Source organism: Akebia trifoliata, chromosome 8 (assembly GCF_017979445.1).
Source record: "Akebia trifoliata isolate Shusen 1 chromosome 8, ASM1797944v1, whole genome shotgun sequence".
Classification (NCBI taxonomy): domain Eukaryota; kingdom Viridiplantae; phylum Streptophyta; class Magnoliopsida; order Ranunculales; family Lardizabalaceae; genus Akebia; species Akebia trifoliata.
In genome coordinates this window covers 13,759,354-13,778,421 of record NC_141382.1, presented here as the reverse complement: position 1 = coordinate 13,778,421, position 19,068 = coordinate 13,759,354, and the positions used below count along the sequence as shown (strand labels likewise).

Below are 19,068 nucleotides of genomic sequence, written 5' to 3'. Positions count from 1 at the left end.
ATGACACACCCGAGAGTGGAGGAATTTAAATATACACTCAACACTCCCCCTCACCCATAATTAAGGGTGGAAATAATTGAACCCGTGGCCTATACAAACCTAATGCACTAATACCATGTTAACCAACTACTCCAAAAGACTGATCAATTGGAGAGGGGGAGAACTATGAATATAAAGAGCGTCATGAGACTTAGCTGGGGTATGACACACCCGAGAGAGGAGGAAAATATACACTCAATAGATAGTGTATAAAAAGAAATGATGATATGAAGGAATGTAGTTTTGTTTTAAGCGACGATGAAAAAGTAAAAGAAAAGGATTAGTGTTGCAGTTAAATGCAATTTTTTGCCAATCAAGAAAAGAGTAAGAAGAAACAAATGAAATGGAGTACAATCTCTCTCTCTCGCTCTCTCTCTCTATGTGTGTGTGTGTGCACGCAGTCGTGCGCGCATACAAGCGTGCTTGAACAAGGAGAATTTTTTATAAGTGGTTCTGCAATTGGTACTAGGTGATCAACAAGTGCAAATGAGATTCACAATTGACATGAAATGTGTGGTGGTTACAGAAAGTCATAAATTCCACAGATGCTATAGAAGATAAAGTGAGACCACACAACCAATCAAAAGCACAACTTTTTAAACCATCCCTCTTTTTCTTCTTCTTCATGATCAGTTGCGGGAGTGGGTCTAGGAAGATAAATTTCACTTAATTCCTCGATTATGACCTTTGCCCCTTCTACATATCTCCTAATGAGTTCGCCTGCCATAACAATATCATTGACCAGCCCTACCCCTTGTCCTGCTAACATCACCATCATCTCAAGCTCACCGAGAGTTGTTGGATTCGCAACTTGCCCCGCAAATCGGCGAAGAATGATCTCCTAGCATAAAGGAATAAAAAATAATGAAAGATGAACACGCTTATTAACAATCATTCTAGGCATTATAATGATGGTGTTAAGAATACTATCAATCCAAAACATGCCTCCCCTTCCCTTGATTTTCTATATCTAGAACCCATTATGAAAGTGCGTCATGTAATGAAAAGAATCACATGTAATGATAGGTGCCTTGAATGTAGTTGGTGATCTTAGGTCATAGGCAATTTTGACATTTTGAGATTCAAGTATATATGTATATTTGAAACCCCCAAGGGGTTGACCTAGTGGCAAGCCGAGCCTTGATAAATTCCTCAAGAAGGGTAGGTCAAGTGTTCAAAACCGCACGAAGTAATGAATTCTTTGGGGCCACCCTCCGGGTCTGGTTGACCATCGACTCAACCAGTTGCACGTAGGACTTATCGAGGGGTGGGTGCGTGTGACTGTGGGATTAGCCTCACCCGAAGGGTGGGGATATCCACAATAAGAAAAAAAATATATATGTATATTTGAAGAAAGTATTAGGGTTAGAGCCCATCGTATATTACTCACATTTAATCTAGCTATGTTCTTTATTGCATTTAATCTTAGCTAACATTAGAGGCAGAAAATTTTACATCCATGTATTAGAGCTTATGGAGAAACTAATTGCACATATATCTCAGAGCTTATAGGAAAAGTACCAACCTCTAGGTATATGGTTGAGTATCCAATGATGGGTTGATTTTCATCATTCTGGACATCATCGTTTGCTGATGAGTTTGAATTACAGTCTTACTGATTTAGGGAATAAGAGCGAGTGGAACTCTATTGGGCCTAGTGGCCCATAAATTTTTAGGTCGACGTTTGGTAGACCACAATCCCAAAACAATGCTGAGAGGTAATTTTTAGGTCTAGGTTTCTTAATTTTTATCTTTCCTTGGTAACAATAAACTAATAACTATATTCTCCTAATTTTATTTAATTTTTTCTCACGTGGGCTACATGAAGGCTAGGCGTGCAGTTTGTGAGAAAAACTTACAATTCAGTTTGTGGGGCACCTCATGCGTGTATCAGAACCATCAAAATCGTACAGATTAAACGATTTTTGGTGATCAGGCCAATTCGATTAGTGGCCCACAAAATGAACAGTCTACGGGTGCTTGTTATACGATTGATAAGCGAATCACGAGAAAAAGACAAACCGTTCCAGCAATGAGGCCTCCAGCCTCTACACCTTGAGCTATAATGCAATCCACCCCAGCAGCAATTGCTCTTTCAGCTTCTTTCACTGATCCAACCTGAGAAATTGTTTTATTATTGAGATTAGCTAAATTAACCAACAGTGATTCGGTGTATCTCATGTAACTTTATATAATAAGTAATGAAAGTGGGTTAATAGAAAGCTAACCTGATGTATATCCTTTACACCATGTTTATGGGCTTCATATAATAAGAATGAAAGTGGGTTAATAGGCAGTTTTTCATCAAAAATGACTGATGGTTTTCGTGTTGTCAAACTCCAACAGAACTCCAGCTCCAAAGGGCCTTTTAGTAAGCTTTCTGGTGTCCTGTATCGCTTTCACCGTCACCTCGTAACCATTCTGTCCAACCAACAGATTTTTATACCAAGTTCTACTTCTCACAATGCAAGGTGTTATAGTTATGGTTTTTCATTCCTAATTAAATTAAAGGATTAAGTGCATCTGTTATTGTTTTGTTATCAAATACAAGGAAATAGAGAGAGAGAGAGAGAGAGAGAGAGAATCAGTCATACAACAAGGCTTGCAAGGAGTCCGATTCCACCGGCATTGGCAACAGTGGCGATGAGCTCGGGTCCAGAGACATCTGAACCCATGGGTGCTAAGATGATGCCATTGTCGAACCCAAGAATCCCTCCAAATTTCATATTCAACTGTCTCTTTCCTTCACAAATACAAACCCATAATCTTAATCCATCATAAGCTTCCTTTTATACTCTAAAAGCTTTTTTTTTTTTTTAAATAAGATCACCTAGGCAAGGGCAAGTGTAGCACTTGGTGTGATCAATGACAAACATATTGTGCTACCTATTTTATTAATGGAGTTAATTAGATAATGCATAGAGAAAGAACCCATGTGCCCACCAGACACACCAACATTTGAATATTGGATCTTTGATCATACTGAGGAGTTCTAATCTTGTACCTACGAGCATTAGTAGCGAGTGCCCGTGGGATCGAGAGAGATGTATCACATGAGAATGTGCCCCGTTCACAAAGTTCGTTGACTTGTACTGCATTTGTTTTAGATGATTGAAACACTGTACATGCCCAACGGTGTGGCCAACGCATTTAGTGAATCACACTTGATGTTGGCTGTCAATCAATATTTCCAACCACACCCTTTACAACCAACATTTCCAACCACACCCTTAGTAGTTGTCTGCTTAATCTAGGTAAGGTTAGGTGGTAAAAATGCATTTGTTGAAAGTCTCTCTGCTCCTTCATTTGTTGGGGCAGGGTGCATACTTCTCGTAGACACACTTTCCGTGGAATTGTGGTTACCAACAATTAATCGTTTCACAACATAGTTAGGAAGTGTTTTAAATGATCATTTGGTCACAAACAGATTGCCCACAGTAGATTGGGCATGAACGATAATTTTACCCCTTAAAAAAGAGAGATTCGATTGTTCTCACAGACATTGAGATATGAGAGACACCAGATTGATGCACACAGTAGGATAAGATCAAAATGGGAATATGGAGGTGAAAACTGTGAATGGGGGAAATAACTTTGGCACTTTCATAAAAAAAATAAAAATGGGGCCAAAAGGGAAGAGGTGAGAATAATTACGAATGAAGGTAATTCTTACATGTTCATAAAAAAAGAGTTGCAAAGCACGTTTGACAGAAAAATAGTTTCCACAACAAAACAAGTTACCTCTAGTTTCTGCCCATTTTCGATTTCTCGCTTTTACAAATAAGTGGGAGTCGGTTGAGTATTATCAAACATTATTTTGAGTAACAAACACACTTTAATGCATCATAGATGGTGATGATGAAGCCTCAAGAACAAGAGGCCCTTATGATGGAGTATATCATTCATTTACATCACTATTGAGCTGATATAACAATAAAGTTGTTATTGCGTCACAATATTGAATTAAAATGTCTACTAATAAAGAAATTCATATATATTTAAATAATGGTAGTAAAAAGGTTGAATCTTAATATAGTAGAATGAAGATTCAAGTTTAGGCATGTGGTGTTAGGCCAGCCCCGATCTTTCTTTCAACCACCCACGACAAACGGTAGCTCAAATGATCGATGTCTACTGTTAAGAAGATCAAGGCTGGTTTTGCACCCAAGGCCAAGAACTAGAGGTCCCTTACTACTTATAGCACTTACATTATTCCTTAGCTTTTAGAAGCTTATATTTTTAACTTAATGACGAGCCTTTATGCTTGTAAGGCATTTTGTACTTGTGTTCTCCCTACTAACTGGTCTCATTTTTCATTTTTTTAAAAACAAAGGCATTTTGTACATATTCAAATTCTCTCTGCCACTCTTGCAAACTTTTTGTATCATAATACTGTTCTTGTGCCATAATAATTAGAAGTGATAGTTGAATCCACTATATGTATGACTTAGGATAGAGATACTCCCTATTCTTATTCCTTGTTTGCATTCTTTCTTGAGGGGCGTATGTGGAGAATATTTTAGATGATCCAACTGTACAATGAATTGTCCATGGCTTGAAGGTCATCCTCATAGAATTTCAATCCATTTTGACATACTTCTCTAAGCTTTAATTGATTTTGGAAAATCCAAACCAATTATCTAAACCGTTAATGTAAGGCAGTTTTTTTCTTTTTTACTTTAGTTGGTAATGTTAATAGAATGTACTGATTTTTTGCTGACAAAGATTCCCATGTTAAGAATGACTCAAATGTACGGTTTGGATATCTAAAATGTTAACCATATGGACCTGCAAGTGGGAGAATATTAGAGACAATCCCAATAGATTTTATGTTTCAGGATCACTGTTTTGTTTTGATCTTGGGTAAGTCACTCCGAGATGGTACGGAACCGTATCCATGTGCACAAGCCAGGATTTCGAAAGAAATGTTAACGTCTCTCATTGCTCAAAAATAAAGAATGTCATAAAATGTTCACTAACAGAATTTTTCATTTTCTTGAGAATGTCCTCAATGTCATTGCATGCTTAACTCATTATTATTTAATAATACTAAATCAAATAGCAATGTGAACATATAAAAGAAAAATAAACACAACAAAATACCGAAGAGAAAGGGTTGGCTCTTATATCGAGGCTAGAGAGGATCTTCAAATTTAGGCCTTGGGTGCAAGACCAGCCTTGATCTTCTGAATGGTGGGTACATCAGTTTTGAAAGCCTTGGCAAGGATGCCATCATCAATACCAGTAGAAAATACAGTGCTAGGGACTGACACGGTTCCGGCATTTGCACTACCAAAAGCAGAGATGGCAGTAGCTGGTACCGTTGCATTGGCATTGTACTGATAGTGCACAAGTCCCTTTGGAAACACAAACATGTCTCCTAGTTGAAGTGTTTGAGTGTAAAGCCTGTTAGTGGTGTCGATGACTCCAACTTCAAGGCTGCCTTCCACGACGAACAGGAGCTCAGCAGAGCGAGGGTGGGTGTGAGGTGGGTTGATGGAACCTGCAGGGTACTGAAGTACAGCAAATGAGACGCTTTGGCCATTAAGAGCTGGAAACTCGGCCATGCTAGCTTTTGTCACCTTAAAGGTTACTGGGGCAGTATTAAATATTCCACGCATTCCAGTATAGGTGAAGAATGTCCCATCAACAACATTAGAGTTCGCTGGAACGATGAAGTCTGAGGTGATATCTGGATCACTTGCATGGGACATCCGGGAGGTAGCCAAGGCAACAAGTAAAAGGAACAAAGTAAGCTTGAGAAATTTCAAGGCCATGGTTCAAAGGATATGAGCAGATACGAATATCTGAAGAAAGTAGTGTTTGTTGACTGGTTATAGTTATGGATAGCTTTGATTGATTTTCTATTTATAGTGTTAGGGGGTGTTGAGCTTTGCTTTTTATGGATGTTATAATATTGTGACAGACAGATGTGGCAGCCGGCCGAGGTTGAAGTTTACTAGGCTGTTTGTTTCTCCTTTTCCTTTGGTACGATGTGAAGTTCTGAACAAGAAAAGAGAATTTCAACAGCTAACGGTATATTACAATAAGATCCCAAATTATTGGGATAAGGCTTTTGACTAATGAGTCTTGATTGCATCAAGTTGAAGATACTTTTCAGTCCTTGTTTGAGTTTTAGACTGCCTTATCATTAACTTAATTTACTAATACAAAAATCCCTCAAATAACCACATATATGTATCACTTCGTATTTTTTTAGTTTCATTTCCCATATCAGGGAAAAGGGTATTTTTGTGATAGGTTCTATAGTTAGAAACTTATGTTTTTATTTTATTCTTATTTTTTAAATAACTGGGAATGGCTTCTTTTTTTCGATAGCTGCTGTTGGCACCCCAACTTTTACTTATTACATCCCAATTGAAGATTAAAACACACTCTTCAAACATGACTAAGGTTTGGCTCAAATTATAATCTCAACATTATAATACGTTCAAGCAATTTTAATAGTAATCTGAACTTATTCATCTACTGTTTGTTCTACTAAATTCGATAAGATATTATTGCAAAGTGTGCAGACTTCTGCACAAACAAGGTGATATCTTCAAGGAACTAGACATAAGACAAACAGAACATCGTATTTGCCATCTGTAATTGCAGTCCAACAACCTCATTAGTTCTCCCTTGCCTTCCTTTATATAAACAACACTTCGACGAACCCTTAAGTATCCTTAAAAAGACGCTATTAAGCTATACAGCCTATTCTATCATACCATATCGAGTCATCTACCATGGCTTTCAAGCATGAAACCTTCTTAGCACTACTAGCTGTCTTTGCCATTCTCAAATTTGCAACTGCAGGGGACCCTGACATCACCACTGACTTTACACTCCCCTCAAATGTCACCGCAGTCGACGCCAACTTCTTCACCAACACTGCCTTACGGGTCCTTGTTGGGGCAGACCCACCCACTACATTTAAGGTCTTGAAAACTAGCTTGGCTGAATTCCCGGCTCTTGATGGCCAGAGTGTTTCTTATGCTGTGCTACAATATCCAATGGGCACCATTAATCCTCCTCACACTCATCCCCGCTCCGCTGAGCTACTTTTCCTCCTTGGTGGTTATCTTGAAGTGGGCTTCGTCGACACGGATAAAAAGCTCTACACACAAACACTCCAAGCAGGTGACATGTTTGTGTTCCCTAAGGGGCTCGTTCACTACCAGTACAATGCAGATGCTAAGAACTTTGCCGTTGCAGTCTCTGCCTTCGGTAGTGCAAATGCTGGAACAGTGTCGGTTCCCAACACTGTCTTTACCACAGGCATTGATGACACCATCTTAGCTATGTCATTCAAGACTGATGTTGCCACCATTCAAGCGATCAAGGCCGGACTTGCAATCAAAGCCTAAAATTAAAGCTCCTCATTATTTCATCTCACAGTTGTTCCTTCAGCTTATCTATGTTGTGGATTTATTTTTCTTTCACTTGAAGTGAATAATAATCTTTTACTCTTTCAAGGGTATCTGTGTTAGCTTTCAAAAATAATAATCTAGTCTTTGCTCACCTTTTTTGGATTTATTGAATTTTTCTTGCCTTTATCCAAGACGTACTAATAATAAAGTTCATCTATTGACACAATCAGTGGTGATGGTTCCAATCATTTTAGCCTGGTTATTGCATGTTTAATACTAATTTTATGTGTTTCTTCTACTTCAGAAAAAACACAGACATAAATTATCACAAGTCAAGTTGATCATATTTCATAATTTTTGGATGGTTGAATCATGCCAGTGGAAGATCCAGAGAAAGTACATAACCAGGGGGGATGGTTTTTTTTTTTTTTTTTACAGAAATGGTTATGAACTATGTAAAAATTACATAACCGGGGATGATTTTTTATTTTTTCACAGAAATGGGTATCTACCCATTTTCATAAATAGTTTTTTAACGAATATCATGTATTTATATTGAATAACATTATTGTAATTTGTGATGTTTGTTGCGTTAATTATTTTATGAAAAAAGATGATGAGGAATGGAGCAACACTATTGGTTGTTGCCATTACACATGAAATGGACAGCCTCTTAATGGTGTCCATGAACCCGAGAAATATACAAGGCTCTCGACTGTGTGACACGTAAAGCCTAAACGAGGGTAGCTTTATAATTTGGGGATACCCTCAATACACGTGGGCTCATGTGATCTGTCCCGAACCTTATGAGCAAAACTTATTTTCCCATGAACCCCAATTCAATTGAAGTGCTTCAATTGCATAAGAATTGGGATTGCTACACTGATGCCAAATAAGTATGATCAATTGCACCAAGCAGAACCTAAGTGACTCAATCTAGGTTTCTCTTTTTTGTAGAATAGAGAGCTAAGAAATGCTTTTCCAAATGCTACAAAGGACGTTTGATAGAAAGAACATGCCTTCTGCTAAAAACACCGTAGATAAATTCATAAAGCTTTGTCACTGATTTAGACACCAAAGGAGAGGTCACAAGAAGCTGCAACAATTTTGTGAAATATTCTCATGCATACAGCACCATCTCTTCCCCAATAACACACTTGCAAAAGCATTTTTTTTTTCTTTCCGAATTGGCTCTCGTGAAAGATTCAGAAAATTTTCTGAAAGCTCAATTACTTCCAATGCATATGAATTGGTTTGTAGGAAAGTTAAATTCATCACAATGTCTTAACCAATACATTTCAAATGACATGCATTGCTGTTAGAGTATTACATATGATGCAATGTAAAAGGGAGGATTAGATTTGAATAACTAAAAAATTGATGATGATATAGATAGATTACATTCTAGATTTGGCATGGTCCATTCTTATCCTTTAATGTTTCTGCTTAAACCTTATGAGGCTCATTGTAATCATCTAAGAATAATCAAATATCATTCTTCTTTAATTGCTAATTAAGTAACTAATCTTTCTTAAATTCTTTGGAGAACTTTTTTTTTCTTGAAGAAAAAATGTTTCCAAACAATAAAACCTAATCAAAATTTGATATGGACATTAATTTAAATTTCTACCATGCCCTAGTAAACTTGGTTTTCAAGAACAGGTAATGAGGTACAACAGAATATCATTAGCCAAACAATTGGTAGTTCGACAAATTCTCTATTATTCAAAGTGCAATTCCTCTATAGTTGACAATGAGTGGTGACTTACAACACATATGTATACACTTTCTATCTGTCACTATCTGGTAATGTACTGAATTGAAGCCTGCTCGAACTCCCAACTCCAACTCAAGTTTTGCTTCCAAAAGCTCTTTATACTCGCTCTTAACATAAAATAGTCGAGAGCTGAAAAGAAAAGAATCTATATCCTTTTCACAAGGTATAAACTTACTCACAACAGTAAGGCTCGTGCTCGTTCTGTAGCTTCTCCCAAAGGCATAACACCATCCTAGGGCCTTGATAATGGGCAAGAACATAATTTGATTCACAACCAGCATTGTAAAACCGATCATCGTTGATGTAATGAACTTCCTGGCCAGTCTTCTTGAATTGTTCAATCCATATGCCCACAGCAACATCTTCTAGCTTAAATAGCTTTAAAAAGTTTTTAAAAAAAAACACAAATCAGTTGAGATAAAGAAGAAAGAAAAGTTTCAAGCTAAGCAACAAACTACAAAGATATTTTCATTAAAATATATGAAGATTTAAAAAATATTCAAGCAGGGGGGGGGACACATAAAGGAGCTAGCTACACATAAATCCAGTTGCTTGTTCGGTGTGGTTGGTCAAGGGTCCACACTTCTCTTTTCATAATTTCTTTATTCCATTCCTGGTGTTTCTGTCCTGCTAAACACAAATCTTTCTTTTCATTTTATAAATCTTTCTTTCTTTAGTTCGGTTTAATCTGTTGCTATTTTCTACATCTAAGCTGATTCTTGTTAGAAAGAAAGAACAGTTTCAATATTTTACTTTAGTGACTCCTCCACCCGCCCTCAACCCTTTCAGAGATTCCCATGTTGATTGCTAAAGCGGCTTTCATGCAAGCACTAAGCACATGGCCTAGGTAGAACTTTAGTTTCAAAAAACCTACCTCCAAAATTCTCTTTCATATCCATAAAATAGATTGCCTTTATATTGGTTCAAAAAGTCTGATTTTCTCTATGTATAATGCATAGTTCAACTGACCCCGAATGTATTTAAGTACATACATTTTATGCTGTATTGCAATTGTACTGATTCTAAATGCAATCTAGTACACTTGCATCAAGTATCAACATGTGTTATATCTTTGTCTTCAAGTAGTGTTTTGTATCAGTTTGATTTCTTGTCTTCAAGATCATTTTGATTTCTTGAATTTTTTGGACTTTTCTTCTAATAAGAAGTAAAACAGAAAAAATGTTTTTTACTGAAACGCAGAAACAAGAAAAGTCAAGACAGCTGAAAGAGAAAATTTAATGACACTTTTGCCCACCGTAGGCAGTAAACGTATCATTTAGCTACCTACCTTGAGATCTCTTTCTTGGTGGCCTTGAACAATGAATTTTGCAATGTCACGTGAGATAATATACCCTGGACCATGAGCCCACGGCGGATATGAAGCATGTGGCCATTCCTGTACAAAGCACCCTCTCAGAAGTAATTTTTTATTTCATACATTTCAATGTTTTGTTTCTATTTCAAAACATATGTATTTGTATACAAGCATAGTTAGATTAATACCTCAACACCGATGTACCATTTGCTGTCTTTGTCTCTATGAGGTGATGATTCAAAGGACATGAGACCATACAAGAGACCACCAGAAACCTTTCCCTTGAGGCTCGATAGAACTTCATCAATTCTGACAAAAGCATCGTCGTCTGTTTTCATTATATATTTAGCTGGAAGAATTTTAGTCTGTAAATTCAGAAGTAGCATAATGTTATTATCTACGCAAGGAAAAAAGTAAAAATATATGAAATAGAGTTGTTGTAATGAAATTATAATTTAAAACAAAAAAAAAAAACCTTAATTAGTGCCAAGTTTCTCAATCTAACAGGATATGATCAAATTGCGCAACTTAATATCTGCACATACCCCCATGATACAAATAGCAACTGTTTTTAAAGTGATAAGGCTGTAGTAATCAACAAAAGGCATCAGCTGGATATCTCCATATGTTTGAGCTTCTCTCCACAGCTCGACATTGACTTTACTGTTCTTGTGCTACAGATTCAAAAATATAAAATTGTTAGTGAACATATTTTACTTGGTAATAACCAGATATACCGTGAGTCTATGATATTGGAACAAAAACTTAGTGAAATAAGATTTCATTTGTTTCAAGAGTGAGATAGGATGACTTGGCCAATTCAAAGTGTAACCTTGATGATGCCTGGTATAACGTTACATAGTCATTTTCATATCTCAGTCTAGTGCTCTAAACCATTCAAGACTAGAAAAAGCTTCTCCAAATTGCGAGGTATAACTTACAAGACCAATAAAAAAGCGGACAGCTACGTCCCCAGAACGTACAGCTCCATACTGCATCCAAGACCTCCTCAATGCCATTCGACGCTCAAAATTATTTCCAGTTGAAAAAACCCCAATCAGCATAATTAGTCTTTTCCTCGAGATTTGAGGAGCTTTTAGGTACTCAGCATCAACTACAAGATCCAGATCTTCAGAAACGGGCAAACCATTAGCTAGAGTAGATAAGAGGTCCAAACCACCAGCCACTTTGACTCCACTAACCAACCATGGTTCAAGTTTCTGCAGTTGTGGAAACATTATTACGGGTGGGATTAATTACTTACGTAGTTCTATTAAATGTACAAGATTCTACAGATTCCATCCGCTTTATATTAATCTGTAATTATATGTAAACTCACTCTCACCTCCCTATATGCAAAAGATGTTTCATGCCGGCCATTTACAGTCATATGGAATCCCTCCAAACCAACCCATAATGTGGCAGTAAATAGGTTCCCTTCAACAAAAGGAAAGTTAAAACTTATGTGGGCACTTCCCTTTGAAACATTGGTCGAACTCTCATAACTAGATTGACTCCGATTAAGGTTCTCTTCTATGACAGTTCTGGCAACTTGTTCATTGCAACGAACGAGTCCATCAACTGTAAGATGAGCCACGTCATGTTGCAAAAATGGCATTATTAGAATTTTGAGTTCCTACAAAATAACACACTATAATAACAAAGATAAAGATATGAAACTTCAGCAGAAATATAACCAAATGATTAGAGGGCTAAAGAACAATTGAAGTATCATATCATGGGACTTGACCAGCAATGCAATCAGTGGAAAAGTCTATCTGAACTAGAAAATTTTATTTGATTTAAAATATAACGACTGAGTCATGCAGAAAAAGACAGTTTTCAAACCATGGATTGAGGGCAGTACTAGGAGACAGTCTCCTTTGCTTGGAGCATTACAATCATAGTTTTTTCTCCATTTGCATGTATTTTGTGATTGGATGGTGACACTCATCTCAATTGAATTTGTCACCAAGTGGACTAGCCCCGGGTAGCATCATTGAATGCATTCAGTATCGCTGTCTAAGGGTATAACAGTAGTACACCAGATTTCCCCATTCAGCACTTCCATTAGATATATTGTTTCTAATGAAATTTAAATACTAAATACAACAATATGCTACTCTTGTGGCAACAAAACAAGCAGATACAAATAAGAATTCGCCTCTCATGTTAATTAGATCAACATCAGTGCGCTACATGTATAATGAGGGGGGGGAAAAGGGCTCTTGAGAATCAAAATGAAAAGGAAACAGGCTTAGACCATAGCTCAGTTGGTTTGACACATTGCAAAATAACTTTGAGGTCGTGGGTTCAAGTCCAGCTTACCCATCAAAGAAAAAAAACAGAAAAAGGAAATGTTCAAAAGCATACCTTCATGGTTACTAGTAGAACCATGTGCTGGGCATCTTTCTTCTTTCCCCCAACCCTGTTCGGCAGTCCATGTATTCTGAATTATGACTGGGTCCTCTGTCAGTTTATTTCCTGGCAAACTTACATTATAGTACAATACGGTAGGAGGTTTTGGCTCCCCTGAGAGTTGTGAACCTATAAGTTCAATCTGAAAACTTCCAGGATTTCCATCAGGAACACCGACAATTGTAATCGAAGAATCCTCAACAATCCCACAAGGAAACTCAAGCATACTTCCATTTCTCGATATTGTCTTATTCAACATACTTACATAGAAAGGGCATTCCTTATCTTCTGCATGGTTTCCGTGGCTGCTACTATTGGCAATCCTTGAAGCTTTTTCCATTTCAATGGTGGCCAATAAATCTTTCCACGCAATGGAAGCTTCCTTGATACCTTGAGCAGTTTCAGGCAAAGAGTCTGATCTCGATAGTAAGGAGGACATCTGAGCCCATACATGTATGACTTTGGACTCTTCTACTGAAAGATTGTTTGAAGAGTACAGATCATTGAGTCCTTCAACATTAATAATGTAGGTCTTCCTTGAATGATTTAGAATTTTTTGTGGTTGAGAAGACTTGATGACACCTTTATCCTCTATACGTGAATCATTGGTTGGATGGTTTCTAAAGAAATTATATGCTGACTGCTTCTGCGATTTTTTTTCCATAAGACTGTACCGTATCATCAATATAATAGCAAGAGCAATAATTAAAGTGCCTCCGGACCACTTCTTCATTACCACACACGTAGTGAGCTCACTCGAAATCAATATGCTTAACAAGATGCCCCCTGTTTATCCAAGTTGTGAAGAACTTGTGTGTAGCTTAACCATCTTCTTTTTTCTGCTTTAAAGTTGGAAGCAATCTGCTGGGTATTTTCTGCCATTGTTACAAAATTTCAACAGTAGCTTTCAAAAACAAGAAATCAACTAGTCCCATCGATAATATTGAATAATAGGGACAAGAAAAAAGTTTGAACTCATGCAAGTAGTATAAAAAAATTTTAAAAAAAATCAATAATTAAAGCGGTAAGAGAGTCATAGAAATTAAAAAGTCATACACTTCCCAGTCAAAATCTTTGAAAAAACCATCAAATTTCAAGGACTCAAGCTATCTTTCACCGAAGATCAGAACAGGTTTGAGAAGATATGATAGTTTGGTACATTCAAGGTGGTCAGTAGGATGGCAACATAGAATGACACCATAACCCCGATGGAGCTGGACACTATCATATTACACTATATAGTGACAACTCTTTGTAGATATGTCATGATATCTTTCGCTATCCATCCCCTTTAAATGACAATTTCTATCTCTAGCTATTGTGTGGATATGGTATGGATGTCAAACTCCTATAGGGTACAATGTGTATGATCTAGCAAACCTTGACAAATAGTATATGTTGAACAGATATTTACATTGTAAATAATGTAGAGAGTTGTTATTGGCATCCCAACTTTTATTTATTACACCCCAGTTTCTTAAATTATTTATCACACCCCAATTAAAGATTAAAACACTCTTCAAACATTATAAAAGTTTGGCTCAAATTATAATCTCAACATGAAAAAACATTATAATGCTCGTTCAAACAATTTCAGTCCTTGTTAACAATTATGATCAGGCTCGTATAAAATCCTAAACCTAAAAAAATGGAAAGAAGTCTGGCACATAAAACGAGAGAGCTTCTATTGGCACCCCAACATTTACTTATCTCAACCCTTCCCTTATTTTCTTTATTTTTAATTAGGGTGTACTAAGTAAAAGTTGGGGTGCCAATAGTAGCTCTCATAATGTATGGTAAAATTATTGATACCAATCTAGTAATAAGGATAATGATGGATTCCGAAATGGAAATTTATGTTATGTATAACACGCCTATAGACAAAAGAATGACAAATGCTTAATATCATATTTGCTACAAAGTTTGGGGGGTTCCAGCTTGCTAAGTTGGTAACCTCAAGGGGTTGGCCTAGTGGCAAGCCGAGCCTTGATAAGCTCCTCAAGAAGGGTACATCAAGTGTTCAAAACCCCACAAAGCAATGAATTCCTTGGGGTCAATATAACCCTCGACTCAACCATTTGCAAGTAGGACTTTCCGAGAAGATGGTGCGTGTGACCGTGGGATTAGTCCCACCCGAAAGGTGGAGATATCCACGATAAGCAGAAAAAAAAAAAAAAAAAATCTGGTTAAATTGGTTAAAGTCTATGTATGTCGATAGTATTAGCGACCAACTGACCATACACTTCATCAAGTTGACAAAATCTGCGTATCTTCTCCAACTAAATCTCCTAGGAGAGTTTATACTATTAGTTTGCTTTAAAACTGTTAGTATGATCAGGGAGGTAACAATGTGGAATCAGATCAGTTGACGAAGAGGTGCCAACCAACTCAACTGATACCACAAACTAGGTCCAAAACCTGTCTTCAGCTACTAATTATTGACCACTAATCTCGCTCGCCTAGCAAATGCTACAAGAAAATCTTATTTGGAAATAATAGAATTCATAGTCTGATAATAAGGAAAGAAAGAAAAAATTGGAATCCGACATACATTTGACACCCACCTACTTCACTTTTTTTGGTATCCATGAAACATCAGCTATAACCAATTTCAAAGGATAAAGAAAATATCTGGTAAATGGGATGAATCGGTAAAGAGTTTAAACCCACCAAAATTTGTTTTTATTATTTTCTTATCTGGTTCACGAACTTGAAAAATAGTATCTTGAGTTCGTAACTACTCTGAAATCTACTAAAATTCTTCATTTTGTTATCATTTTCAGATCATAAGTAGTTAATCTTACCATCTCATTTAAAAGAAAATTGGTAGAACTGAAAATTTTTGTGGCGGTTCAAATCTATCCAATAATTTCCAATACCTCATCCTCTAAGAGAAAAAAATAATAATAAAAGAACATGTAACAAAATTCGACAATTTCTGGATCTTATTATGTTAAAGCGCAAAAAAGGGGGGGAAATATCAAATTCTGAACTTCCACTAAACAAAATGCAACAATCAAGAATTACAGAGATAACTAGTTTACGAGATCCAAGAGATTGTAGGTTGAGATTGAGAATCTAGAGAGGCCAATGAATCTCTAGGTTTCCCACACTGAACTGACCTTCGAACGCATCAAATCTGTCTAGAGCTTCAAATGTTGTTCTTCTTCTTCATCTTCATCAAGCTCTGTTAATGGAGAATTAATCATTCTCTGAAGTTTCTCTGAAGTTCTGGGTTTAGAGAGATCGACATTACTATTAGCCTTAGTTCTCCGCAGAGCGTCTTGGACTCTCGCAAGGTGAGCAGCTTACTTCAGCAGCAGTTGCAACTTGCGACTGCACTACTTTAAACGTATGTTGGTAGGAATTAGGATACGCTTCGCGTGTTTTTAACTTTTAACCACTCCTTTACTCATGCTGATGTGTAATAAAATATGAGTGCTGCTATTGACACTCCAACTTTTACTTATTACATTCCAATTAAAATAAAATAAAAAATAGCGTGAATCTCAATTTCGTGCGCTTAGTATAGGCATGTACATTCTGGTAGAACCGAATTCGGTTTTGGAGAGAGCTAAAACCGAAATTGAATCAAAGGCATTTGGGTTCGGGTTTTCATCAAAAGGCAATACTCAAAACCAAACCGAAACCGAATTGTAATTTTTGGGTTCAAAATCGGGTTCAGCTTGGGTAACCCGTAAATTAAAAATTTTGGAATTTCAAAAAAATTTAAGTTTTCTTCTCATTTTGATTTTGATTCCTGATCCGGATTAATTTAACTCATATTATCACATGTACTATATATATCATATGTAAATAAAATTTATGTAAAGTATACATTATAATTCATAAATATTATATATAATTTTATTGTAAACTTTAAACCTTATATATAAAATATGTATTATAATTTATACCTTATATAAACTCATATAAAATATACATGATTTAAATATAATCTTATATAATTGATATAAACTATATAAATATTTAAATTATGTAATTTATATAACTATATAAACTATATAGATAGGGAGCGGTTCCACGCCCAGATATGAAAACATATGTAAAAATGATGAGGTCGAGTTGTTGAATATCGACCAATTCAATGGTCAAATTGAGTTTTAGCTTGAAAACATGACTTGCAGCTATAATCACGTTTCTCATCAAAATAAATTAGCTAATTACAATGACCTCCCTTAAACTTCTTTTATTAAAAAAATAAACTCTTCAAACATTAAACAGAATCACCCTCTCTCATTCACTCCCTCTCTCTCTCTAGTCTTCAATTCTAAAGAGAAAAAAAAAAAAAATCAAAGGGACGAAGAAGCTCTTTCACTCTATACAGTTTCTCGACTTCAACCTTAAAAACACGCTAAACGCAAATCTATATTCTCTCTCTCTCACAATCGACTTCAACCCTAAACGCAAATCTATCTTCTCTCTCTCACGATTTTTGTCAACCATAAGGTAATGGTAAAGCTTTCTTTTCTCACACACACACACACACTCTCTCTGCTACAAAAAAATCCTAACAAAAATCTCATCTCAGATTTCTTTTTAAGAAAATCATTACGTTTTGGTAATAAGAAATCACAAAAGAGAATAAGCAAAGAAAATGGTGTAAATTTGATTATCTCTTGGCAATAAGCTAATCATTTTCCTTACTCACTCTCTCTTAAGGCATTTGTGTTAATTCGATTATCTCGAGAACAAAAGGACCTCACTTGAGTCGAAGGCATAACACCAACTCTTTCAACAATCTGTTGTTGGATCCAAAATAGGTAGTTCAGAAATAAGTAACCGAGAAATACAAGCTGGTCAAGAACTACGACATTCTTTTTAAGCTTTCTCTAGTCAATCCCGCAATCGCTAGTGTAACACCCCAAATTTTTAATTCGTATCTCGAGAAAAAATAAATAGTGGAATTTTAAGAAAATCTTGAAAGTGGGACTTAGGGTAAAACTGTGGGACCTTGTTTTGATCATTTTTAATAGAATCTGACCTCACCATTAGATTCAAAATGATCGAAAAATATACTTTAGCCTGTAAGCATGCTTAAATGCGAGTCCGAATATAAAAGTTGCAAAATCCTCGATTACCGGGTCGGACCAGACTAAAACAGTGACTTTTTGTTAGAGGATAATTTTTAAAATTCGATCATACCATTGGGTTCATAACAAAAATTTATTCAACATAGACTATTTATTTGTCATTTTTAGAGATCAGGAAGTCTAATTATCGCCAAAAACGAAAACGACATCAAGTTTAGGTGTCACATCAGGCCAAAAATGTAAAATTTTTTTGGAGACATAATTTGTAGAAATTGACTATACCATTAGATCCGGAACGAAAAATTAGGTGAAATAGAGTATTCATTTGTCAGTTTTGGAGTCCGGATGATCAAGTTATCATCGATCGAAACAATTAACAAAATACCGAATTCGTCCCACATTTTATTTAAATAATAATTTTAATTTTTTTTTATATGTCATCTTCCCCAACGCGTCCATACGGCCGAGACATATAAAAAAAAAAAACGAATTTTTTTTTTCTTCGATCTTCAATCTCAGATCTCTCACAAACGGCTCGCCGTCAACGATCGACGCAGAAGGGAGAAATGTCCGCAGCTACGTTCTCTATAAAACCCACCCAACCTTTCTTTGTTTCACTTTCTATTTTACCCGATATCGTCAAAAATCAGCCGTAGTTGGATATGGAAATTTCGAAACTTTGACCTCGGATTTCGTCCGTTTCGGGGTCAAACCGTCTTCCGACGCAGAAGGGGGAAACGTCCGCAGCCTCATTCTCTACATAACCCAACCAAATTCCTTTCGTTTTCTCGCCTTTTTCACCCCATATAGTCAAAAATCAGCCGTATTTTTATACGGAGATTTTCGTAACTTCGACCTCGGTTTTCATCGATTTCGGGGTCAAACCGTCTTTCGCCGTAGAAGGGAGAAGAGACGAGCACATCGAGATCTTCAAAACCACCGGGCCAGTTTCGAAAATCAACCGCTTTGAAGTTCGGTTCGTCTCGATTTTCGCGCTATTTGCCTCGATTTCCGCGCACGTGCTTCAATTCCGTCGCCTAGTGATTGTAAGGAACTTTCAATTTCTATTAGTAATCGTAGATTGTGAAAATT

General features: G+C 36.4%; 3 protein-coding genes across 4 annotated transcripts; 1 reads left to right on the top strand and 2 right to left on the bottom strand.

The window, feature by feature from the left end:
- Window positions 1–5,163: 5,163 nt before the first annotated feature.
- On the bottom strand, window positions 5,164–5,858 carry LOC147396210 (putative germin-like protein 9-2). The gene has a single exon (XM_086451676.1). It carries the CDS (start codon window positions 5,814–5,816, stop codon window positions 5,193–5,195), a length of 624 nt encoding a protein of 207 aa, XP_086307802.1. The 5' UTR covers window positions 5,817–5,858; the 3' UTR covers window positions 5,164–5,192.
- A 921-nt stretch (window positions 5,859–6,779) lies between these two features.
- Window positions 6,780–7,409, top strand: LOC147396209 (germin-like protein 9-3). Its single transcript, XM_086451677.1, has one exon. The coding sequence runs from the start codon at window positions 6,789–6,791 to the stop codon at window positions 7,407–7,409; it is 621 nt and encodes a 206-aa protein (XP_086307803.1). The 5' UTR covers window positions 6,780–6,788.
- Window positions 7,410–9,025: 1,616 nt separating this feature from the next.
- On the bottom strand, window positions 9,026–16,285 carry LOC147396208 (Galactosyltransferase family protein). Of its 2 annotated transcripts, none has more exons than XM_086450934.1 (8): window positions 16,045–16,285; window positions 12,878–13,797; window positions 11,850–12,085; window positions 11,446–11,724; window positions 11,050–11,178; window positions 10,693–10,869; window positions 10,478–10,585; window positions 9,026–9,579 (listed from the first exon to the last, which is right to left on the bottom strand). In XM_086450934.1, the coding sequence occupies exons 2-8, from the start codon at window positions 13,653–13,655 to the stop codon at window positions 9,361–9,363; spliced, it is 1,926 nt and encodes a 641-aa protein (XP_086307060.1). In that variant the 5' UTR covers window positions 13,656–13,797; window positions 16,045–16,285; the 3' UTR covers window positions 9,026–9,360. The 2 variants fall into 2 exon arrangements, with proteins under 2 accessions (XP_086307060.1, XP_086307061.1); XM_086450935.1 differs by having other exon boundaries at window positions 9,026–9,567; window positions 16,045–16,284.
- Between the last annotated feature and the right edge of the window lie 2,783 nt (window positions 16,286–19,068).

Coding starts and splice junctions, on each gene's coding strand:
- LOC147396209 (XM_086451677.1), top strand. CDS start 6,789: ATGGCTTTCAAGCATGAAACCTTCTTAGCACTACTAGCTGTCTTTGCC.
- LOC147396210 (XM_086451676.1), bottom strand. CDS start 5,816: ATGGCCTTGAAATTTCTCAAGCTTACTTTGTTCCTTTTACTTGTTGCC.
- LOC147396208 (XM_086450934.1), bottom strand. CDS start 13,655: ATGAAGAAGTGGTCCGGAGGCACTTTAATTATTGCTCTTGCTATTATA. Junction 10,870..11,049: donor TTGCTATTTGTATCATGGGG/GTATGTGCAGAT, acceptor CTGAATTTACAG/ACTAAAATTCTTCCAGCTAA. Junction 9,580..10,477: donor ACCAAGAAAGAGATCTCAAG/GTAGGTAGCTAA, acceptor TTTTTTTTTAAA/AACTTTTTAAAGCTATTTAA.